General features: G+C 43.3%; 1 protein-coding gene across 5 annotated transcripts in view; it reads right to left on the bottom strand.

The window, feature by feature from the left end:
- Positions 1-298: 298 nt before the first annotated feature.
- The window catches only part of SLC4A8 (solute carrier family 4, sodium bicarbonate cotransporter, member 8), a 107,149-nt gene continuing 82,339 nt past the window's right edge, over positions 299-25,108 (bottom strand). For 3 of the 5 annotated variants that reach the window (XM_010857853.1, XM_010857852.1, XM_010857855.1), the window contains 9 exons: positions 20,712-20,825; positions 18,008-18,169; positions 16,857-17,108; positions 14,069-14,137; positions 12,688-12,861; positions 10,271-10,408; positions 8,695-8,786; positions 6,683-6,778; positions 299-5,568 (listed from right to left, as the gene is read on the bottom strand). In XM_010857853.1, coding sequence (XP_010856155.1) covers positions 5,556-5,568; positions 6,683-6,778; positions 8,695-8,786; positions 10,271-10,408; positions 12,688-12,861; positions 14,069-14,137; positions 16,857-17,108; positions 18,008-18,169; positions 20,712-20,825 — 1,110 coding nt within the window. In that variant the 3' untranslated portion in view covers positions 299-5,555. Of the gene's footprint in view, positions 5,569-6,682; positions 6,779-8,694; positions 8,787-10,270; positions 10,409-12,687; positions 12,862-14,068; positions 14,138-16,856; positions 17,109-18,007; positions 18,170-20,711; positions 20,826-25,108 lie in introns of those variants that run through there. The other 2 variants (XM_010857854.1, XM_010857856.1) reach the window with 2 other exon arrangements.

Raw genomic sequence — 25,108 nt, 5'->3', positions numbered from 1 at the left:
GGCAAGTCCTTAAATATTAGCAATTGGTCTCATCAGCCTAGTTGTAGCTCCAAAGTGGGCTTTCTTTTCATGCTATCCTGTCCCCTGACCCAAAAATAAGTCTAAGTGGTCCCCAAAGAAAGGGCACTCTAGCCTCATCCATGGCTCCAGCCAGGGATCGTCAGGACCTGTACCCAGGAAAGTGTATAGGCCCCTCTTCAGGCCCACCCCCGCATCTTCATAACTCTTCTTCCCAAGTCTGGAAGGTGGTCACCTTGGCTCAGATCCCACGTTTCAAGCTCAAAAGACACCATAGGTATTAACAGTTACACAGACTTTATTTTTCACCCATTGAGCACAGGAAGGTCTGGGCAGGCAGAGGTGTCACCATCACCCCCTTGGTTCACAGACACAGACCGTGAGACTAGGCGGTGAGGGACAGGGATTCTGTTGCTACCGCAGATCGCTAGGGGATTATCACAATGACACGTGTTCTTGGCTCTATTTACACCATGGAGTGTGGAGAGGGTACATTTCTTACACTAAAAATATATACTTTGGAATCTCTAAAACAAAAATATCTCTATCTCTACAGAAGACCTACTAGAAAGAAGAACATAGAAAACGAGGGAAATGTACCAGCACCTCAAGCCGTCCCCTTCCGTGGGAAGGTCGTTCTGCTCTCCACCTGACACCATGTGCTCGGGAGGGCAGCTATATCTAACCAGTCGGACAGACAGACACAGATAAACGAGAGGGAGGCTTATCATCTTGGAGGAGTGAATATGGAGGAGAGGTGTGGGGAGGAGGATTTTGGCCTCTTTTGCAAAAGGAGTAATTGCACATTCAGTTTATTGCACGTGTGAAAAACCTGCAAGTTGAAATCGACCGCAAACCTGCTAAGAGAACCCAAGCTCTGCTGATTCCTGCTGGACTTGGGAAAGGGCTGTGGGTGGGCTCTCTCTCTCCTGCTCAGAAATATTAATGCCATCAGCTAGAAGAAAAATTCTATATTCTCCAATGCTGAAAGTGAGTTGGGTTTCAGAAAATGCTATTCCTTTTCTTTTCAGAAGGATCAGAAACCATTCCATTCCCTTTGAGCACAGAATCTCCTAAAAGAATTATGCCTGTAGTTGAATTGCTCCACTTTCTGATGTTTCCTATTGAAAAGATTCATGTGACACTCCTTTCCCCTTTTGATAGAGTTACTTCACACCTCTTTGGTTGTGAAAGTCAGCCTCCTTCCAATAAAGAAACTAAAGAAACGTGAATTGAGTCAACTACCCCATTCTCCATAATTAATATAAGACCCCAGGGGCACCAAGAATGATAAAGAATAGGTTTGGTAGAAAAATCCCTTCTATTTGGTTTTGGAATGTCTTTCTCTATTTACACTGAAATATGGATGAGCCTGAGGGCTTGAGAATTCATAGTCTCTCATCCTAAATAAGGCAAATAACCATAAAGTTCCCTTTTGGAGCAGCCCCAGAACTATCCAACCTCCTCCCCTTTCTTCCCAGCCCCCACTGGCAGGGGTTGTTAGGACCTCTGACCAAAAACTCCTTCCCTCCAAGAAGAACTTGAAAGACTGAGGAAAAGGCAGAAAGGAGGGGAAAGAGAGCTTGAAAAAGCTAAGTCAGCAAAAGGGGGCAGAACTGATATGATGTCTCATTTGGCCAGTTAGGACCGGCAGGAACAATTTCTACCTTAGGAGGTCTGGCAGCTACGACCAAGAGAAAGTCAAGAAGGCTGAGAATATCTGATGCAAGTTGACTGTCCTGCCAGGGTGTGGCTTGGGAACCTGAGAAGTCTAAGGAAAATGCAATAACGAACTAGCAAAGAGTGCTTAAAAGTCCTCGGAGGAGGTGCTAACTCCTGCAAAAGCAGACATTTAGAGAAGCTAACAAAGTAGTAGAAAGAACATACTGGAGAGTATGTCTAATGATAGTTAGAATGAAAGCCACGAGCTCTTGGCTCAAGCCTTCTCCTATGCATCAGGAAAACCTGGACATGCTGAACATGGACGTTGAAATCATCAGAGAAGCTGCAGGGAGAATTACTGGTTCCTTAATTAGAAGCAAAGTCTAGAATACAGAATAGGTATAAAATAAAGTCAAACAGGGAACTGTCTTTTTTGGATGACCAAAAACCAGATTCCCCAAAGCAGAGACCTCTTAAAGGTCACAGATGTCAACCTAAGATGTTAACCAAACCTAAGACTTAGCATACCAGATTTTGATCAAATATCTATGACTAATTTAAAAGCCAGTCCTATCCCAGACAAATAGAAAAAGCAACTATTTATAACTTGTTTTGGAAATGAATGGTTCTCTAGCTCTCTACCCCAAAGGCAAATTTAATATATGAACAAGGAGAGGGGACAAGAGCTGAGTGCAGTAAAGACCAGCTCTCCTGATAGTCCCATCATCAGAAGTTTGAAATCATCAAGAGCTACAAAGGATTCACCTGCATTTTACGTAAGCAATATTTGGGGCAATTTCACAACACGTTTCTGCTGACCTTCACCTTCTCCCTAGACCAACCCTTCCCTAAGTCACAAGTTAGGAAGTAACCCACCCACTTAGTGATGCCACAAGATGCCACTTTTTCTGCTTAGAACCAAGATGCCACTCCCCATCACTTTCTTAATCCCTGGCCTCCATCCCTTCCTACTCTACAATACCAGCCTATCAGGACACTGACTGTCAACACTCAGACTACTCCTGAAATTTCCCCTCGTCAGAGAAGAGGCGGACTACTTCTCTGGCCCAAGCAAGCCTGGGCATGGGAATTACCTAACTACCTGCCTTGCTTTCTACCCCTAGATCAGTTTCTCCTTAATATTGAGCTTAAACACCTTTTTCTAAGACTAAGCTATCTGCATTTGCCCTCAGGCAATTCTATCAGGCTAGAGAGGGCAAGTCCTAGATGGGGGAAGGACCATATTCTCTTGATGTTCCCACAACTTAGATGCACGAGGCTGTTTAGTAGCAGCAACGAAATCTCCTGGATATACTCTTATTTGTCAGTAAGCACACATGCACACACAGACACACGCATATACGCACGAGGCCTCTGTCTCACTACCACTCTCAGTTTCCTATCCTAAACACTGTCCCACCTTGACTTTGCCACCCATAGTCACCAGCCACGGACCTTAGCTGGGAAGCAGCCAGGACTGAGGTTGAGTGCTGGGTGGGATTTGGGAAAGATGAGAGAGGAAGAGTATGGAGTGGTTCCTGCCACTGAGATGTAGCACAAATGGAGCTAGCTGTTGTTTGAGGAAAATTTAATCGCCCAAAAAGACTGGCACAGCCTCCCAAAGTAGGCTGTGCCAGGAACCCGGGAGGGTAACAAAGACAGGAAGCCCACAGGACAGGGCATCATGAGACATCTGTGTGTGCAGAAACAGATGCTCGGAGCGACACTGTCACCCAGTTCTGCTGCATGATGGAGACTTCCCTGCTATATTCCTTGTAGCCACGCTGAGGCCAAGGGAACAGGATGCAGTCACCACCTTCCCTATACAGAGGTGGCAGGAACAGATGGGAGGGGCAAGATGGGGGAAGAGAGGAGGGATGTTCTCAGGGAACAGAGAAGAAAGGAGGCAAGTTCAAGGAAGCAGCCAGAGAGGGAGAGGGAAAGTCAGCAAGAAAGCTTTTCCCAATGATGGGTTGCCTTATGATTTTTCTAAACCAGGTAGGTAAACAGGTACAATGATTACATTTATCCTAAAGTGATAAAATGTGAAGCTTTGGCTCTCAAAGATTTTAATGCCCATAGAGTTCAAAGAAGCATGCCTGATCCTGTCTGCACCATAGGAAAGGAAGCTGAGGCTGTCCCTGAAACAGCCTTGTGAATAGAAATTAGACAAGCAGGAACAATACCCATAACTCAAAGGGATATCACTTTAATATTTGAAAGCAGGGTGATGTTCAGCCAGTAGGCACTGGTATGGCCATATATACTGCTTGTTTACAGCAGGCATCCTTTCTCAGTGGTTGGTATCTATCCTGTACCAGTTGTCAAATATTTTGAAAATCATCTGTGTATTAAAAATAATTGTGGCTCTAAGAGATAGGGAGATAGGAAAATGCAGGATTCCTTCAATATCAAAGTCCCTAGAGTAAGACTAGAATAGCATCAACATATTTTTGGAGTCCAGGGGAATGTAAACTTCAATAAGATTACGTAGCAACTCTTCACCAATGAAAGAGAGCACACTGAAGGGCTGTCCCTCTGTACAAATATTCTCCAGGATGGAAACTGATCAGACCCCCTGGGTACCAACATGCTTGTTAGTCACATTCTGTGCACAAAGGAAGGGAAAGTCTATACACAATGGAGCCCAAACCCTCACTGCAACAGAGAAGAAGAGACAAAAAGTAGAAATATAGTTTTAAACTGAATACCAGAATTAATTTCACCACTTACAGTTCATTTCCCCATTGTAGCTTTTTACATCTGAAAGTCAAAACACGTGTTAACAAAAAAAATCCAGGATGATGAAAGTGGTTTGGTCCATTGAGTTGATGATGGTTTGCGACTAAGGCAGCTAAGGAGACATTACGTAAGCACTTGGATCTCTCCAGGAATGGAATCAAAATATGTCCTCAAGAGACAGCAGCAAGACACAGATGTTTCCTCAACATGCCCAATAAAAAACCCCTTATCTTCTTTTCTACTCACAAACATCTATAATCAAACTTTCGCCAGATATCTAGACAGCAGACAGGATGACAAATCTTCAGGCTAGGAAGTCCTTCCTGATGTCTAAACTAATTCCTTCTGTAGCCACTAAAGCTCATTCTCTTACTCTATCAGTGAAACCAAGCGAAGCTGCTCATCCTCACTCTTCATTTTCCCCTGAGCCTTTTCCCATCTGAGCTAAGCAAGTCCAGTGTGTGTGTCCCTCTTGGCCCTTTCATCATCCAAGGTTCTCGCTGAGTTATGCAGGCTGCTGCTAGGGAGTGAGGAAGACGCACTGGATCAGAGGCATCTTCTGGCTGTTGTGGTTGGCACTGCCAAAGCTCAGGGTGCTGACCCTCCTAGGAGCAGACCTTCTGGCAGCCTCTGGGTCTGACCAGCATCCCCCAGAGGAGGCAACCAAACCAAGGCCCAGGGCTGCCCAGGAGCCTGCAGTCACTATGCAACCAGAGAGGCTTCCCTTTGCTCTCTGCTCTCCTCCCACTCCCCCACCCTGTCCTTGAGCAAGAGGGACCTCACTGAGGAAAATCCTCAGTGGCAGAATGGATTTAGATGGCTCAGCAGGCCAGCCACCTGAAAAGGAAATGTCTGGCAAGTGGGAAGCTGGGTCTTCAATGGTGGCAGTTCTGAAGAGAAAGAGAAGGAAGAAGAGAAGTACCAGCAGGAGGTGGTCTTCTGTTTCCATGCTCAGGCCTGGCGATGCCCTCTGACGCACGCCACCAATAACTGAATCTCGCATGGCTTGGCCAGGACCAAGGACAGGGCCAGGCTCGGGCTCGCTTCTTCTCTGAGACCCCCGCCATCTTCTCTGTAACCACAGCTTCCCTGTGGCACCTCACGGCCCACAGCCTCCAGCCCAGCAAAGACTTTTAGTTGAAGAGACTGAACAAAAGTGTTACAATTAGACAAAAAGGGAACACATGATTCATTCCTGCTTTTAACACAATACTTTGAAGATGTCACCACAATTTCGATCTGGCTATATTTTAAGTTCATTTACAAGTAGACTAGTTCTCAACTAAAAATAATCATGTGCGTTATACTTTCGACAGCTGCCTGGATTTTCCTCTGAAGGAAACAAGATTCTATATTTCACTCACATTCAGCACAGATTTATTTTAACCCATTCGATGAAGAAATAACCCACCACTACCACCCACTAGCGGCTGTGACTTTCTAGAGCAGCCTTATGAATGAGACGGTTATTATCCCCATTTCATGGCTGAATAAACCAAGTGCCAGAAACAGTGGTCTGCCAGGTTACACATACATTAATAAGTCTCCTAACCTAGCCTACTGATTTTTTTTTTAAGCTAGAAAAATTGCCTTTAGTAAGACCTAAGATTTCATTTTCAATTATCTGATGACTTAGTGTTTGGACAAGATTATTTACGTAATTTGAGTACACAGCCTACCTCAATGTGGGCAAAAATGCCTCGTCTTTCCCTTTTCTTCATGAACCAGATTAAGATTGATCTATGCTACTGACAAACAATATTCAGAATTTTGTTTTCAAAATAAGAAAACAGTTATAATTTAATATTTCAAAATCTTTATGAGACAATAATTCTCATTATGGAACAAGTTAAATAGGTTAGTTTGTATCAATATTATCAACACTATCCAATATTGTAAGGATTTTCCAGTTTGTATGGCTGCAATCACCAGAGAGATGCTCTACCGATTTTGAAATGGGAACTAGAAGGAGGATAAAGGGAATGAAACAGATAAAGCAAATTTACATTCCAAAATAATTCCATGCTAACTTTGGGCTTGTGTAAATGGGCAGCTCAAAACAATATATCTGCTCAAATAGTCGGAAAACATTTTTGCTTCTCTTAAGCTTATAACAATTCTGTGAGCTTAGCGGCAGTCCTAGATGTGCTATTTAACAGATAAATTCAGTTTTACACCTAAAATACAGTTTACTTTCAACACGATTTCTATTTTTAAAAGCCAGAAATAAATAAAAATCAGCAATTATAGTTCTCTTTACCTCTTTTCCTTTGTGTTTCCGGAATTCATACTGAGAGCTTTCCAGACCGTGGTTTTAGGCATTTCATCAGATATATTAATCTCAGAGGGATCACATCTGAAATCAATGCTTAGGACAGTCAGTGTCAGACATATATAAATAAGACATATACCTCAGTCTGTGATGCCCGCCACCCAGCGGAAGGGAAAAGATGAAGTCTGAGGGGGCTCGTCTCATAGCTCTCGCAGCACTAGGAACCAGATGGTTGGAATTCGACAGGCAAGGTGGCCCGTGAGTCAGAGCTGAGGGCTGGGCTGGGGTGCTGGCAAGGGGCCAGCCCTGCCTGCACACTTCTGCTCGCCTCTGAAGGGCCGCTCTGGCGATGCCGGTGACAGCACTGTGATGCCCATAGTGGCAGCACCAGGAGCTACAACTGACTGAGTGCTCGCTGCATGCCAGGCATGGGGCTAAGCGCTCTTTGTTCCTTTTCTCATTTACATGGCCAGATCTCTTCCATTTGTAGTTTACAAAGGTCTATTACAATGTGGTATCTTAACGATTACAGTATCAGAGAGGATTAACATCCTCACTCTGAACGTGTAGAAAACAAAGCTTGTCGGGTTAAGAGAGGTTAAGAGACCGTCCAAGGTCAAACATGCATAAGTGGAAAATCAAGACCTTGAATCCTGTCCTTGGTCTCCTAGAAACCCCCATCCCCCCATTACTCTGAAGTTTTCCTCATGCCAGACTGTTTCCTTCTAAAAGGCCAAGAGAGGAGAAAGCACCTGCTAGAAAAGGAGCATGGCTCCCACTTCACCACAGAGAACGCTAAGTCTCTGGCTCCTTGAATGGCAACTTACAGAAAGTTTATTAAGGACCAACGATTCCATTTCTTTGTGGTCATGTCGTTTTTTTTTAAGTTAAATACTCATAGTAACAGAGTAGAATGCTGGTTACCAGAGGCTGAGGGGTGGGGGGACAAGGGGAGATATTGATCAAAGGGTACAAACTTCCCATTAAAAGATGAGTAAGTTCTGAAGACAATATAGAGCATGGGGACTATAGTTAGTAATAAGAATGTATTGTATACTTGAAATTTGCTAAGAAAGTAGATCTCAGATGTTCTCTCCACCCACAAAAAAGAAATGGTAAGTATAGGAAGTGATGAATATGCTGTCAATTTGATTAAAGTGATTCTTTTACTGTATATATATATATATATATATATTTACATATTACATATAATGTTGCATACCTTAAATATACATTACTTTCAGTTGTCATAAATAAATGAATAAAAGACCAAAGAAAAGCTTTTCCTCTTTTCTCCCTCAGTATAAACCACAATCAATTCAAAAAGTCGGCAGTAAATCATCCAGCATCTAGATGGCCCAGATCCCCTCTCTCCCTTTTCTGTTCCCTCTCCACCTCTGGGCTTCTTTCAGCTTGTGTATTCCTCTCTCAAAGTGGAAACAAAATGCCAGGAATGAATGCACAAACGGACCGATTTAGCATCCTGTGATTTGTGGTGAGCAGACCACAAATAGGTGGAACAGACCAAAAGGCTAAGATCTCTGGCAGAAGTAAGGAATTGGAGGAATCCCAGTTCACTTTCCCCTTGGCTTCTGGGACTGCAGCTGCCATGAGCCAAGCTGGAAGGGGATGTCCCTGCCCATCCCCCAAAGATTTGCCTAAGCACGGGAACTTCACACCCACTAGGATGACAAGCATAGCCTGTATCCTATTCACCCTTGGAAGGTGGCAGAGACAGGCAGAAAGAGCACTGGTTTGAGGAGAGCACGAACTTTGGAAGCAGGGTCCTCCCATGACTCCCATAACTGGCACAGTGCCTGACGCATGGCAGGCCCTCAGGAAACCAAAAGGAAGTGTGTTTTCTTGGGTTGCAACTGAGAGGTTGAATGTTCAGCTTTTTATACCAGCAGCTGCATTCATGCCCCAATCCCCACCACAAAGCCAGAATGTTTACAGAACCACCAAAAGAAGTCAACTCCTCCATGTTTTGGGAGCTTTACCTGAAACTGTTGTGATTTCCAGGACTACTTAGTAACTTCCTGCTCTCTAAGGGGAACTTGTCTCCCCCGATTTCTAACATTTTCTCAGCTTCCTGCAAGAAAAAGAGACATTATTTTATCTTGGATCAAGTGAAACCAGTAGTCTACACCAGCCCGTTTTTCAATCTCTATAATTTCTACCTAATTTTCTCTCACATTTATTATAAGAGAGTGTAGCTATGTTCTTTCATAGTTTTGACTCACCATAAAATGAGAGCAATCCAATATCTGCACCTATTGAACAGTACTTAAAAAAAAAGAACCTGAATATGAGTAGACCTTTAGATACAACTACCGATTTACTGGAAAGAGGAGCCCGACAGGTTACAGTCGATGGCACTGCAAACGATTTAGTGACTGAACAACAATATTGTTAACTGTAGTCACGAGGCTGGATACTATAACCCCATAACTTACTCATCTCATTGACCACCTTCACCTATCACAGCCCTACCCCTTAGCGTTCTGTGATGCCACCAGACTCCAGTCTGGAGATTTTATCTCTGAGATCACTCCTAATTCCCACACTGGCAAGCCCTATAGGAATGTTGGTGATGTGGAGGACATTACTCACTCTAGTCTTCCTTTCCTCTGCAACCAGTGTGAAACCCCCATAATAACATACCCTATGTGTTGGTTAGCCTGCGGACTTTTGGACTATCCTACTTTAGGCTTGTTGTTGTTGTTCAGTCACTAACTTGTGTCTGACTCTTTGCAACCCCATAGTCCGTAGCCCACTGGGCTCCTCTGTCCATTGGGTTTCCCATGTAAGAATACTGGAGTGGGTTACCACTTCCTTCTCCAGAGGATCTTCCTGACCCAGGGATTGAATTTTTGGCTTATCCTTATATAGGATCATTGTACTGTATACCTTAAACTTACACCATATTATGTGTCAGTTATAGCTCGAAAAAATTACACAAGATTTTCAAAATTCAAGATTTTAGGAAAAAATTCCTCTAAAACGAATTTCAGAGTGCCTATTTCAGGCACTAACTGGATGTGGAAACTCTTTCAGGCTCATTCTTGGACTGGTATTTTCATTTTGCTATACATCCATTCTTTGCACATATTATAAGCCACTGACTAAAGGTCCATTGTGTGGATGGCAGATGCCAAGTGCTCAGGAAAATGAGAAAGGACAGAAAGTCCTATACAAGTTATCTCTATGAACCACAACACCATCTGCAATTAAGTATGTAACAAACACTCTCAGAAAATAATAGATTTTGAATAATTATCAAATTAGACCTTTGGGAAAACATAAACTATTCAATCTGATAATAAAAGCACATTCACATTCATATTCTAAGTGTAAACCTGGTAAGTAGGCTGTAGACAAACAGAGGAAAAAACAACTGGTTATCAAATTTGAAGATGAAGGACAGACATCAGCTGAGAATGTCTTCAGAGTAATCTTCCCCGATCCTAAATATAACCCTTGGGATTCCAGACATGCTGACTTTTCATGTGGCCCTTCCTATGTTCTGTAATTTGAGGCTGCCCCAAAATGTGCAGTTGGTGCAAGAACTATGACCTCTTCCTCCTTGGCCTTCTTCTTGGCATCATCCAACTTCTTCTTTTTGCTCTCAGGCATTAGATCATCCAACCAGCTCAGCTCCCGCTTAGAGAAACAGAGATCCATGACTTTCCTGACAAAGACCAAGGCCAAAACCTGAAGAAATATAAAGAAAATGAATTAAAGGGGCTTGTTCCCTTCTGGAGTAAAAAATCAAGTCTTATATTCACAGCAGACTAAGACATGTCAGGCAGAATCAAACTCAATCATCACAGTTGCCTTTTATTGAGGCTCTCTATACCAGATACTAAGTGTTTTATATACAATATTTTATTTAACTATCATCATAACAACTCTACAACTTATTAATTCCCTGCTTGAACTAATTTAATTTCTTCACTGAAAAGAGAAACCCTCATTGTCAGATTGCCCTAAGAGTTGTCTTCTCCTGGCTCGAGACCAGTAGGAAGGGCTAGAGGGCAGGATAGGGGTGGCAAGCCTCTCTAGGAGATGGTTTTGGTGGGGCCAGTTATACCCAACCCAAGCATGGGCCACCACAGGGTTAGGGCGCCTTGAAGGGCCATCTGGATTTCCTCTGGTCCTCTGCCTGTACATTTACTTGCAAAGCCCTGCTTTATGTCCGCCGCATGGATCTCGAGTGGTTTCTGTCTCTGGCCTCTGACGTGGTTTGACACTCATTTTATAAATAAGGAAACTGAGGCCCAGGGAGAGAAGGTAACTTGCCTAAAATATGACAGCTAATCAACTCAATAGAAATGACCAGAGTTCTCAAATACTTCTCCACTTTCTCCCCATAAGGGCCATTTCAGCCAAAGGAGAACCAATAATACCCCAGAATGCCCTGCCTGGACTGACTGGTGTTCACCAGCTAAATCCAGTGACTGGATCAGAAATGGGGAAAATCTGGCTAACTGTATTCATTTCCCCTTAATTTCAACAACTATTTTCACAATAAATCCAAAATTGAAAGTATCCCTTCCAGGATTTGCTGGGAATTTGCTATTTCTTTAACCAAACACTCAAGCCCTGAACATAGCACCCCAATGCAGAACCCTACATGTACTCTGACAAAACTGAGAATCCCATCAGGAAGATATATATCTAGGAGATTAGGGGAAAAGAACCCCGAAGTTTCTTCATCCTTGAATATTCTCCCAGTAAGACAGACTTCAAAAGTATGTAAATGAATACTCGATATTACCCTCATTGCCTTTTCCCTCCAGAGGCCCATCCTTTGGATAACTTTCAAACAGCCCACTGAATGCTCAGCATTCTCATGACATAGAGTGAGCCAGAGAAAGGAAGGCATCAAGAGGACAAGATGCAACAGTGAGGTGGTCAGGTGGCATGTATTTTATCATCACCCTGCTTTTAGGAAACAGATTGTCACCTGTTGCACCACACAGTTCAGCTTTCCTGGTCTCCTTTCCAAAGCCCTTGCTTCGTTTGAAAGGAGGTAGGGGTGTCCCAGTCACTTATCAGTGCTAGACACCTCTTCCTCTCTCCCACTGACTTGAAACAGTGCATTTTCATCACTATAGATACTTCTGATTGCAATGAATTCTAAACTGGAACCATACTGCTTTCAGATAATACGCAAATTATCACAAACATGAAGAGTCCTCTCTCCATATCAGATTCATGAAAGAAAGATTAATAAACAGAAAGAAATACAGACAGGCAGAAAGGCAGATGGATAGTCCTGAAAAAAAAGCATGGCAAACTACTACACACATGCCTCTATACCTCAAGGTCCCCCAAATAATGCTTGGTCTGTGAAGACCAGCCAAAAAAACAGGAACTCACCATCAATAAAGGACTAATATCCAGAATACAGAAAGAACTCCTAAAACTCCACAACAGAAAAACAAACCACCTGATCTCAAAATGGGCAGAGGACTTGAACAGACACTTCTCCAAAGAAGATATACCAATGGCCAATAAACACATGAAAAGATGTTCAACATAACTTACCACTGGGGACATTAAAACCAAATCAAAACCACAATGAGATACTAACTCACACCCATTAGGATGGATGTTCTCCAAAAAACCCACCCTGACAAAACATGGACAAACCTTGAAGACAGTATGCTAAGTGAAGCAAGCCAGTCACAAAAGGACAAATACTGTGATTCCACTCACATGAGGTCCTGAGAGGAGTCAAATTCATAGAGACAGAAATTAGAATGGTGGTCACCAGGGACTGAGGGGAGTTATTGGTTCACAGGTACAGAGTTTCAAGTTTTGCAAGATGAAGAAGGTTCTGGAGAAAGATGGTGGTGCTGGCTGCACAACAAGGTACTTAACGCCACTGAATTGTACAGGTAACCATAGTGAAGATGCTAGGTTTTCTATTACGCCTATTTTATCACTATTTTTTAAAATAAAGAACAATACCTTTTACAACTCACCATCATAGGAAAGACAATGGCCGCTGGAGATGCCTTGATGACCCAGAGCAGGACGAGGCAGGTGAGCTGGATGAGGGTGAACAGGTGCACCTTGCGCAGCGGCACGTGCCGCAGGTAAATGAAGTCCGGCTGGTGCTTCGCAGGCATCCCGAAGAGCTTCAGGCGGTCGAAGAACTGAAAAGGGAGTCAGCGTTCATCTTTCAGTGGTTGTCCTGGGGCTAGTTGGGCCCGCTCATGTCTGTTATATCACAGGCTCTGAAAGGTAGCTAATACCATGTCTACCTGACAGAAGTAGAAACTGAGTCTCAAAGAGAACAGGTCATTTGGCCAAGGTTGGTAAGGGACAGCATCACATTAAAATCTTCCTTCTCATTTTCAGTTCAACTTTCTTCTATCCATACTGTAGCTCCTGAGAGAGCTCTTTCTTGGGGAGTACTGAAAACAAAATAGGCCAATGGCATTCTTCTGCTTAAAAGCCCAAATCTATTTGTTCTTGGAGGAGTTTGGAGCTTTTCACAAGTTATTTAAAGTAAAAACATAAAATGAAACCTCACAACATTCTGGATATAGAAAATATCCTTATAAAAAGGAAAACAGAGACTCAGAGAGATTAAATAACTTGCCCAAAGAACTCAGTGTATAAAAGTGACTACTGGACATTTCAAAAAAAACAAAGAGGAACCAGCCACCAATAGAAGCAGCAATTAAATTATCATTTTATCTATGATAAAATGAGCTAGCTCCTGATTTTCTCAATTCAAAGGACTCAGAGGAATGAGTTGATAGATGGGGAAAGACAATGTGTGACAGGAAGTAATACCTGCTTACCTGGGGCAGTTCCCATGACTTCCCAATCTCTTCACCAGTGTACCCTCAGTTACACCCCCTACACACACTTTAGCTTGGGACCAAAGCTAGTGGCATCCATGGCAACTCACTCCAGTATTCGTGTCTGGAAAATCCCATGGACAGAGCAGCCTGCCGCAGGGTCGCAAAGAGGAGGACACAACTGAAGCAACTTGCCATGCACGCATGCATGTGCGGAAGCCCGTTTGGCTTCTGACCAGCCTTTCAGATCTAAGTTTACTAGCATCTGACAAAACACCTGGTGTTTACTACATGTCTGATAACTGCTGAATAAAACTGACGAAGGACTGGAACCATGGCGCTGAGTCAGGCCACCCTGCGAGTCTCTGTGCCCTCATGCCAACATGACTGCATTTTGCCCAGTGTCCAAGGGAATGTCTAAAAGAGCTTAAGCAGCAAGACTAGGAAATAGTTCCTCAAGAACTGGCTTGTGGTTCCCTAGGGAAGCTGCTCTCCCTGGTCAGGAAGGTGAGCTCACAGAGCGAAGACGCTGCCTGGCTGAACCCCATAGTACCTGAATTCCTTGCAGGGAAGACACTCCCATGTAGAGGAAGACTCCATACAGGACTGGCATCGGGATAAACTGAAAATGAAAGGGCAGAGACCAGAAATTCAATGTGTATCATAGCACACTCAAGATTATATAAACTGCCAAACCTCCAAGAAGGAAGCAAACTCACAAAATCACTGCAGAAATGCGTTCATTTCTGCTGTCTTTACATGATTAAGAAGCAGAAGCGAAAACAGAAGCTGACAATGATACAAATCATTTTGTTCTGAAATGAAATGATTACATGTAAGTGTAATCCGGTCCTGGTTAAATCATAGGCCTCACATCTTCTCCCCATCTGGTTCTTCCTCCTCCAGGGAACTGGGCAGGCACGCACACACACATATGCGCACACACACACACTCACCCATCTCTTTTACAGAACTGAAATCTTTTAAATCTTTTGTAATCACATAATCATCTCCTCAGGGACTTGGTGTATTTTAATATAGGCTACAAGCATTTGCTTTTTATTAATCAGAGATTTGAGGGCAGGGGTAGGGAGGTATCTTGTCAGATGAAGAATAATTTAGGGAGAAATGGCAACATGATTCTATTGCACTTGAATACACACGCACACTTCCCACATTATACCAATCTAGGTAATTTTCAGAGCAGCTTTACGAGGTAATGAGGCCCGTGGAATTAAGGCAAGGAAAATGTCACTGCAAAGACTACACTCAACTTGCTTTTATTCTGGGGCTAACGAACACGTCTAAACATAATTCTTCTTTGAACTAGAAAATCTCTATTGGATTTTATGTTGTTCTGGCTCTAGAGTGAGTAGACATCTCAATTTGGTGCTAACCTTGTTAGAAGAACTACTGAATGATTGCCTAAAAGAATCCTCCTGAGACTGTTCTAGGAAGGCCAGGCAATGCCCACCACAATGACTCATGGTTACACTCCCAAAGAGCAGACACCTTTGGGCTCCTCCAGATGGCACCCAGATCAGAGGTGGGGGCGTGCCAGGGACAGAGAGTAAAAGGGGGAAGAGGCATGAGAAGACGTGGCAAGATCAAGTGGAAGGTAAGGAGGCAGGAGGAGGGTTCAGAATCCTGTCCCACCTGTGCCAATTTGCACCCTTAAACAGCATCTGCATTGCAGGCTGAAGTGGCTGATGGGTTACTAAAAAGCGGGAGAAGGAGGCAAGGGAGATAAGTAAGTGCCCCACAATGGCTGGGGCTTGAACTTTCTTTTTTATCCTATTTTTCCCACAGGCAGGCCTTTCACCCACAACAATTTTTTTTCCTCATGTTCAAGGTAGCTTCTATCTTTCCAAAAATCCTATTTTCACCCCATGTCTCATACCAGCCACTGCCCATTTCGCTGTTCTACTTCAATAGAAAAAACTTCTTGATAGAGTTGTCTGCCCACACTCTACTTCCTCACCACCTATATACGCTTCAGGTCCCCATCACTCTGCTTCTACTGTATTGTTCCAATCAATCTGCTCTTGGCAAGTCTCATTAGGCTTCCATGTTGCCAAACCCAATGATCTTGGTTTGGTCTTCATTTTTCCAGACAGTTTCCAACCAATCATTCCCCTTGCTTGAATTCCCTGACATCATATGTTCCTGGTTCCCCCCCTCCCCCTCTGGCAGCTCCTCTGAGTCTCTGTTGCTGTCTCTTCCTCTACCCACCTTCTAAATATTGGACCTCAATGGACTCTGCTCTTCTCTCCACTCCTCCTTTTTTATAGCTACCCTTCCCCCTGAGTGAGCTCATCTATGCCCCTGGCTTTCACTACCACCTATGCGCTGCTGACTCCCACATTTATATTTTTAGTCTAGTAACCCCCACCCAGCCTCTTCACTCAGATGCCTACCAGACATCTCACTCAAATCTGATCACAGCCCATCCCTTACAAAATCACTTCCTCCTTCATACAGCCTTCTCCACCTTAAATGCCATCACTCTGCACCCAGATGGTCAAGCCAAAAACCTAGCAGTCATTTTGATGTTTCCATTTTCCCATTCCATATCCAATCAACCAGCAAGACCTGATCTCCTCCAAGATATACAGAAGTCCTGCCTTTTATGCATTCCTTACTACTAACTTCCCTATCCAACCACCATCCTCTCTCACCTGTAATAGACTCACAGTCTATTAAACAGACTCACAGTCTTCTACCTCTATTTTTCCTCAACCTTAAATACTTATTCTCTAGATATGAGCCAGAGAGATCTTTTAAAAAAATATTAAATGGATGTCCCTCTACTGTTAAAACTCTCTGAAGGTTACCTTTACCAGTGTCAACAAGCCCTACATGATCTGCCCTTGCCCTCTTCAATCTCATCTCACAGTGCTTTTGCTTTAACATCCCTGAGCCACACGGCCCTGGTAGCTCCTAGAACATGTATCATTATTTCCCACTTCAGGACTTGTCTAGACTGCTTTTCTCCCTTCCCCCCATGTCCTCTCCCACCACTCATGGCAGGGCTGGCTCCATCTCATCTTAAACACCATTTCCTTAGAGAGGCCTTCTCTGACCACACTAACAAAACACATCCCTTTACTTCTCTATAGAACCATAAAACACTATATTTCCTTTGATCACATATTACATTCTGTAACTACCCTGTTTATTTTCTTAACTAACTTCCTTAACTACATCTTATCTGTCTTGCTCCACTTAGAATAAATACCTCAGGGCAGGTATTTGTATGTGTATCTGTTTATTGTACCACTGCATTCCCAGCACAAATGAGGCACTTAATATTTACCTAATGAACGAATGAATGGTTTTACCTTTAATATAGCTGTCATGAAGACTGAGCAGCCCATCAACACAAAGATCATAAGGCCTGTCACTCTCTGTTCACGGATGCCCAAGAATTTGGGCTGTTCTCCTGGGGCAGAGCACTCAGATTCCAGTTTGAGGCTATTCACGTGTGTGATGGATAGGACAGTTGCAGCCACAAACCAGGGCAGGCCCATGATGGAGCAGACACCCAGCATGATGGCCACCATCAGCAGGTCCAGGTGGTAGCCACATCCTTTCTGTGGGGAAACAGAGTCTCCATCACCATCAGTGGGCTGGCTGTAGTGGGACATAGGACAGTGAGCTAAGAGTCTCAGGCCCAAAGCAGGAAGGATAAGGAAGGGGTCCAGGGATTCCAGAAGTCTTGCAGCCCCTCCTGGTTTGGAGGGAACAGAGAAGAAAGAGAAACCTTAGCGTGTCCTACACATACCAATATCCAGTTTTTATCCAAGTGTCCCCAGATCTCACCCTGAGTATCACATATTCAAAGATTCATCCTTTCTCGGCAGAGTAGCCAGAGACATATCTTGACCATTCTAGAGGGTTGACCTTACAGGAGTTGGCAATAAATAGGTTCCTATAAACACACCCCATTCCTTGCCAAATATGGAGGTTGCCTACTCTAGGGAATGAAGGAATAGAGACAAGTCATGAAGCCTCTCACTAATCAATGTTTTGGCACCAACCCTACCTCCTAGGATTCATGGGCTCAAGGTTCAGTCTGGAAACCTCAGTAATGTACGCCAATGGGAGAACAGTTGTCTCCAGGAAACAGTGGTCCAAGCCGTAACCTGAACCTCAGGAAGATAACCCTGGACCAGAGCATATGACCATATTGGGACCACCAAGAATTCTGCCCACCAACCTCCCCCATAGGTCTGAGAGGAGAGTAATAGATTCCAAGCTTCCTTCACATTGCACAATCATGCTCTACTCTAGTTTCATCTCCAAACCAATCTCTGTCATTAATGAAGGAGTCAGAAACCCCTAGAAACTCCTTCCATGAGCTCCTTCCATGACTGCTTGTACCCAGGTAATACAGTTCCTGGTCTAAATGGGCTTTCCCTAAATTTTTTTAAAGATGTAATAGGTTGCCATTATTATTATGCCATTATTCTAGGTCAGAAATTTTTCTTACCTTGAGTTTGTGTTCCTTCCTGTTAATGATGACGGCTGTGATCTGCTGGTCCATGAATATTAAGATAGTGCAGAGCAGTGCTGGGATAACTGCAGCAATCACAGTCCACCAGGGATTGGGGCCAATGGGACTAATAATCCACCCTCGGTCATCCCGTGTTGGCTAAAGGGAAAAAGCAAGGTTTTATTTTTGTATTTTAAGTTAACTGTAGTCATTAGGGCAAAACAGATCAAACTGAATCACAACAACCACATTTCTTTTTATTCTTGAATGAAAATTCTCAAAAAAAAAAAAAAGGAGGGGCATGAAATACAGCAATCCCTTAGAAAATCTATGACCTTGTTCCAAATCCCCTTTGAAAGAGTCAGTCCTCAATTGTCAATTTCTTATGGAATATTCACTAATCCTTCACTTCCTTCCCTGGCTCTCCAAACTCCTGTGTACAGAAAAAGTGACTTTATCTCCGCATTGACCCAGATGAAATATATTGACTAATAATAAAATATGTTGTTTAAAGAAGAATTTATAACTTTCAAAGACAATATAATAACTTTGATTATCCTCCTCACTATTCTCCCCACCAGAAGCCGTATCATGTATGTTTACAGCACAAATAAAGGCAACAGAGTCTTGTTACATGGAATCTCAGGGGCCTGGTCCAAGATTCACCTCCTATCAGCAATGAAACAAGGTCCAGGCCCTGGAGACCTGAGAGAGGAGCCCAAAACACTGAATCTGGGGACTCGCATGATCTGGAATCCTCTTCAATGACCCTGTAAGACCACTGTTCATAAATCTTATAAACTAACTAAACTCTCATAAATCTCAAAAAAAAAATGCCAGGGTACTCTGGGTAAGACAAGTTCACTTTGATTGGCAAGTAGGGATGGAAGGTAAAAGGCCAGGGATACAAACTGGCCCCAAACTCATGAACAAAGCAAAGACTTTAATCCAAAGTATTTGATTCCACATTGGTTATCATTCTAGGATTCAAATATGACTTCAATAATGTCACCAAGTCCCAAATTATTAATAGGTTAGGTTCTGAAAGTTTATAGAATCCGTGTTTCCTTAGTAATAATGTTCTAAATGGTAGTTAAATTGTTAGGTCAACACAAAAACGTATTAATCCCTGACTGACATTCAGTTCAGTTCAGTCGCTCAGTCGTGTCCTACTCACCCATCAATAATAGTACTAGCCTTCAGACTGGGTCTTGGTCATTGGGGGTGATGTGGTATAATAGGGAAGAGAAAAAAGAAGAAAATGTTCTCTCTGCTTCCTGAAAGGGAGGCCTGCCAATGAGCAGCACTGCCTTTGACATTCTCCCATTTTCTCTGACGTCTCTCCCATCTTCCAGAGGCCTTCTTCCCAGATGTCCCAGAAATGCAGTGCCTTCTGACTATCTGAAGCCTACCCATCAGGAAACCTTTCCAAGAACTGCTTAATGCTCCGAGTACTTATTTTTACACAAAATCCATTCCTCCTGCATTGTCGACCTCAGCCAGCTATTAGAGAAAAAGCTGACCGCACTCATTCACACAGGGTGAGAATGATATATATTATAGAAGGTATATACTTTTAAAGAGTATGTTTTTTAATCCATTAATTTATAACTGGATGGCATTTCAGTTGAATTTAACAAAACAAAATAAAATTTTTTCAAGCAATTACAGAAAAAGATATTTTTAACCAGGCCTGCTTCAGGGAGACAGAAAGGGAAGACGAAGGCCGACTATACTGGGTGTTTACAAGTTGCCACGGGCCTGCGTTCCCGGCCTCCTCCTCCTCCCCAGCCTCCCCATTCCCTCCTCTCCTGGCTCCTCTCCGGTCCCAAGGACACCCAGGTTTCCTCCTCTCCCCACCCTGTGGGGATCTGTGGAACTGAGCTCAGCTGTTCTATCTTCTCAGTTTCCTCAGTAGGTACCCCCAGATCCGAGTCCCCATGTGTAGATCATCTGTTTTACTTTTCGTATAGATTTTTGGATCAACAGTATTGATTATAGACAGATATACAAACAATGAATTAGGGTTGAAGAGAGGTCACGATTACTCTGGTGGGGGCCCTAGAATGAGGGTGAAGCTCCTCCACCGCCTCACCTCCTCATGGGGCAAGATACTTGAGGAGCAGGACTGAGGCCTACAAAGAGCCTTTTCACCCTTCCTGATTTCCTAAGACAGCTGATGCTCAGTGAAGTGCTGGGAACCAGAACTTGTTCCAGAGACCCACATTCCCACAGTCTTTGGTATATGTTTATGTAAATACAGATATTCCTTTGTTTTATTTTTTAATTATTTATTTGGCTGCACTGGATCTTATTAATAGCTGTGGCATGGAAACTCTCGGTTGAGCCATGTGTGATCTAGTTCCCTGACCAGGGATCGAACCCGGCTCGCTGCATTGGGAGTATGGAGTTCTAGCCACTGGACCACCAGGCAAGTTCCCATATTTCATTGTATAAATGGCATTAAGAAAATAAATAAGGCTTTTCATTCATTAAACAACATTAGGTTTTCTGACTTTTCTAATTTGAACTCAGTTAAGCCTGAAGAGTTTGCTTTTCTGAATGGTATGGCGTGAGCAGCACAACTCAGATTTAGAGGACTACAAAATACATGATTAGGATAAGGAGAGGCCCCTGAAATAACTCGGGATCAGAGTCTATGAACTACATAAGGGCATCGAGTACCCTAAGATCTGTTTACCTTGAACACACTGGGAACCTGAAGCTTGGGTGATGGGACTCCAATCAAAAAATCAATAATCACCATTGTGAAGATAGTGAGGAAAACAGCAAAGTCACTCACCATGGAGCGGACCTGGCACGAAAAAGGATTGGAGATGTGTTACAGTAGATTAAACACAATAGAAAAGACTCGAGTATTGTAAAATGCTTAAACATGCTCAGAAGAATGATTTAATTTTATTGGTCAATTAATACAAGCATATTTAAACAACAGGACTATGTTAACATGCCCAAATTAATACCACCAAAGTGTGGGTATCATAAGGGAGAATGAATCCTCTGACAAATTCTATTGGGACCCACTCCAAACTCTGAGGAGTTCTGTTTAGAGAATCTGGGCCCAGCATTTAGGGAATAGCTCTGAAAACTTGGAATAAGATTTCCTGGGACCAACAAGATCCAGCTGCACCCAGACCTCGCAGCAGCACCAACTCCTCTTTGCTCTCAGCCCCAACATCAAATCCATTCGCAAGTCCTGTTGGCTCTGCTTTTAGCTCATGCCCACAATCAGACCCCTTCTCACCACCCCATAGCTCCCAACCAGATCAGAGGCACCGGCACCTCTCGTCTCTGTAGCTGCAGCAGACTCCTAACCCTGGCTCTGTCCTTATGTAAAGCTTCTGGAATGAGCGTTCAAAACACAAGTCAGATCATGTCACGCTTCTACCAAAACCCTGAAATGCCTCTTCATTTCACGGAGCTAAAAAGCCCAGAGACCTCCTTGGCCAGTGAGGCCCACACACATCTGATATCGTTACTGCTCTGACTCAGGTCCTAATGCTCCCCAACTCACTCTGCCTGTCCCAGCCACACAGCCCTCCTTGCTGTTTCTTACACCAGACTCTCCCACCTCAGGGCCTTCGCACTTGCTCATCCCTCTGCCTCAGCGGCTTTTCCTCCAGGTGACTCCATGGGCAGCTCCCTCCTTTACATCCACTCAAATATCACAATTTCCACTTAATCATCTCTCATGGTCACCACCCTCCACCCTAGTACTTTCTGTATGCCTTTTCTGCATTATTTTTCTTCAAAGCCCCTCATCACCATTTTGCCCCTAAGAGGACTGACTAACCGATTTTATAGTTTTGTAGCTTTAATAAAACACAGTCCCCCTCAGTGTCTAGTGCCCACTGTATGCCCACCTTAATCGGAGCTTCCAACAAGACTGAGCCAGATATAACATCTGGCCAGATAGATATACATGGCCATATGTAACATCACTGATACCTTAACCTGACTTTGCTTTCTTGTGAAACCTGAGGTTTCTAGCTCCCCTTCCCTGGTTTTTTTAGATCTCCTCTGAATGTTACATAAATTCTCTGAACATGTAGCTGCCCTAACAAGAAGCCCATCCTGGGGCCCAGGGTCCTTCTCTCCTCTGAACTCCTGTGGCACTTATATCCCAGGATGGCATCCATCTAATGACTGCTATCTCCTATGGGCCTGGTTGTTTCATGGGTTTTCCCTTCCTATTGATGACAGGGACACTCTCTCTCTCTCTCTCTCTCTCTCTCTCTCTCTCTCTCTCTCTCTCTCTCTCTGTCTCTCTCTCTCTCTCTATATATATATATACACACACACACATAAATTAGAGGATAATTACTTCACAACATAGGAAGGTTTCTGCCATACATCAACACAAATCAGCCATAGGTACACATATGTCCCCTCTCTCTCAAACTCCTATCCCACCGCCTTCCCCATCCCACTCCTTTAGGCTGGCACAGAGCACTGGCTTTGAGTTCCCTGCATCATACAGCAAACTTCCACTGACTCTCTATTTTACATATGGCAATGTGTATGTTTCAAGGCTATTCTCTCACATTATTCCACCCTCTCCTTTACCACTATGTTCAAAAGTCTGTTCTTCATGTCTGTGTTGCCTTTGCTGCCCTGCAAGTAGGAATAAAACTACCATATGAGAAGCTAAAGGCAAAGGAGAAAAGAAAAGATATACCCATTTGAATGCAGAGTTCCAAAGAATAACAAGGAGAGATAAGAAAGCCTTACTAAGTGAACAATGCAAAAAAAAAAATAGAGGAAAACAATAGAATGGAAGACTAGAGATCTCTTCAAGAAAATCAGAGATACCAAGGGAACATTTCATGCAAAGATGGGCACAATAAAGGACAGAAATGGTATGGACCTAACAGAAGCAGACAATATTAAGAAGAGGTGGCAACAATACACAGAAGAACTGTAAAAAAAAGATCTTCATGACCCAGATAACCATGATGGTGTGATCACTCACCTAGAGCCAGACATCCTGGAATGTGAAGTCAAGTGGGCCTTAGGAAGCATCACTACAAACAAAGCTAGTGGAGGTGATGGAATTCCAGCTGAACTATTTCAAATCCTAAAAGATGATGCTGTGAAAGTACTGCACTCAATATACCAGCAAATTTGGAAAACTCAGCAGTGGCCACAGGGCTGAAAAAGGTCAGTTTTCATTCTAATCCCAAAGAAAGACAATGCCAAAGAATGTTCAGACTACCGCACAATTGCACTCATCTCACACACTAGCAAAGTAATGCTCAAAATTCTTCAAGCCAGGCTTCAACAGCACATGAACCATGAACTTCCAGATGTTCAAGCTGGATTTAGAAAAGGCAGAGGAACCAGAGATCAAATTGCCAACATCTTTTGGATCATTGAAAAAGCAAGAGAGTTCCAGAAAAATATCTACTCCTGCTTTATTGATTATGCCAAAGCTTTTGACTGTGTAGCTCACAAAAAACTGTGGAAAATTCTTCAAGAGATGGGAATACTAGACCACCTGACTTGCCTCCTAAGAAATTTGTATGCAGGTCAAGAAGCAACAGTTAGAACCAAACATGGACAACAGACTGGTTCCAAACTGGGAAAGGAGTACTTCAAGGCTGTATATTACCACCCTGCTTATTTAACTTCTACACAGAGTACATTATGCAAAATGTCAGGCTTGAAGAAGCATAAGCTGGAATCAAGATGGCCAGGAGACGTATCAGTAACCTCAGATATGCATATGACACCACCCTTAAGGCAGAAAGTGAAGAAGAACTAAAGAGCCTGATGAAAGTGAAAGAGGAAAGTGAAAAAGCTGGCTTAAAATTCAACATTCAAAAAACAAAGCTCATGGCGTCCAGTTGCAAATAGATGGGGCAACAATGGAAACAATGGGAAACTTTATTTTTGGGCTCCAAAATCACTGCAGATGGTGACTGCAGCCATGAAATTAGAAGATGCTTGTTCCTTGGCAGAAAAAGCTATGACCAACCTAGACAGCATATTAAAAAGCAGAGACATTACTTTGCCAACAAAGGTCCATCTAGTCAAAGCTATGGTTTTTCTAGTAGTCATGTATGGATGTGAGAGTTGGACTATAAAGAAAGTTGAGCACTGAAGAATGGATACTCTTGAACTGTGGTGTTGGAGAAGACTCTCTGAGAGTCCCTGGGACAGCAAGGAGATCCAACCAGTCAATCCTAAAGGAAAATCAGTCCTTTAGGAATATTCACTGGAAGGACTGATGCTGAAATTCCAATACTTTGGCCGCCTGATGCAAAGAACTGACTCATTGGAAAAGACTCTGATGCTGGGAGGGATTGGGGGCAGGAGGAGAAGGGGACGACAGAGGATGAGATGGCTGGATGGCATCACCGACTTGATGGACATGAGGTTGTGTCCATTGGGAGTTGATGAACAGGGAAGCCTGTCATGCTGTAGTCCATGGGGTGGTGAAGAGTCGGACACGACTAAGCAACTGAGCTGAGCTGATGACCCAGCAATCCTGGGCATATACCCTGAGGAAACAATAATTGAAAAAGACATATGTACCCCAGTGTTCACTGCAGCACTATTTACAGTAGCTAGGACATGGCAGCAACCTAGATGTCCAGCAACAGATGAGTATATAAGGAAGTTGTGGTACATATACACAATAGAATATTACCCAGCTATAAAAAGGAATGCATTTGAATGTCAGTTCTAAAAAGGTGGATGAACCTAGAGCTTATTACAGAGTGAAGTCAGAAAGAGAAAGATAAATATCATATATTAATACATACATGAAAGAGATGGGAATACTAGACCACCTGATCTGATTCTTGAGAAATTTGTATGCAGGTCAGGAAGCAACAGTTAGGACTGGACATGGAACAACAGACTGGTTCCAAATAGGTAAAGGAGTACATCAAGGCTGTATATTGTCACCCTGCTTACATAACTTCTATGCAGAGTACATCATGAGAAACGCTGGACTGGAAGAAACACAAGCTGGAATCAAGATTGCCGGGAGAAATATCAATCACCTCAGATATGCAGATACACCACCCTTATGGCAGAAAGTGAAGAGGAACTAAAAAGCCTCTTGATGAA

The sequence above is a fragment of the Bison bison genome, unplaced genomic scaffold (genome assembly GCF_000754665.1).
Source record: "Bison bison bison isolate TAMUID 2011002044 unplaced genomic scaffold, Bison_UMD1.0 scf7180017864383, whole genome shotgun sequence".
In the NCBI taxonomy this organism is placed as follows: Eukaryota; Metazoa; Chordata; class Mammalia; order Artiodactyla; family Bovidae; genus Bison; species Bison bison.
The sequence above is the reverse complement of the archived record's forward strand: the minus strand, read 5'-3'. Positions and strand labels throughout refer to the sequence as shown.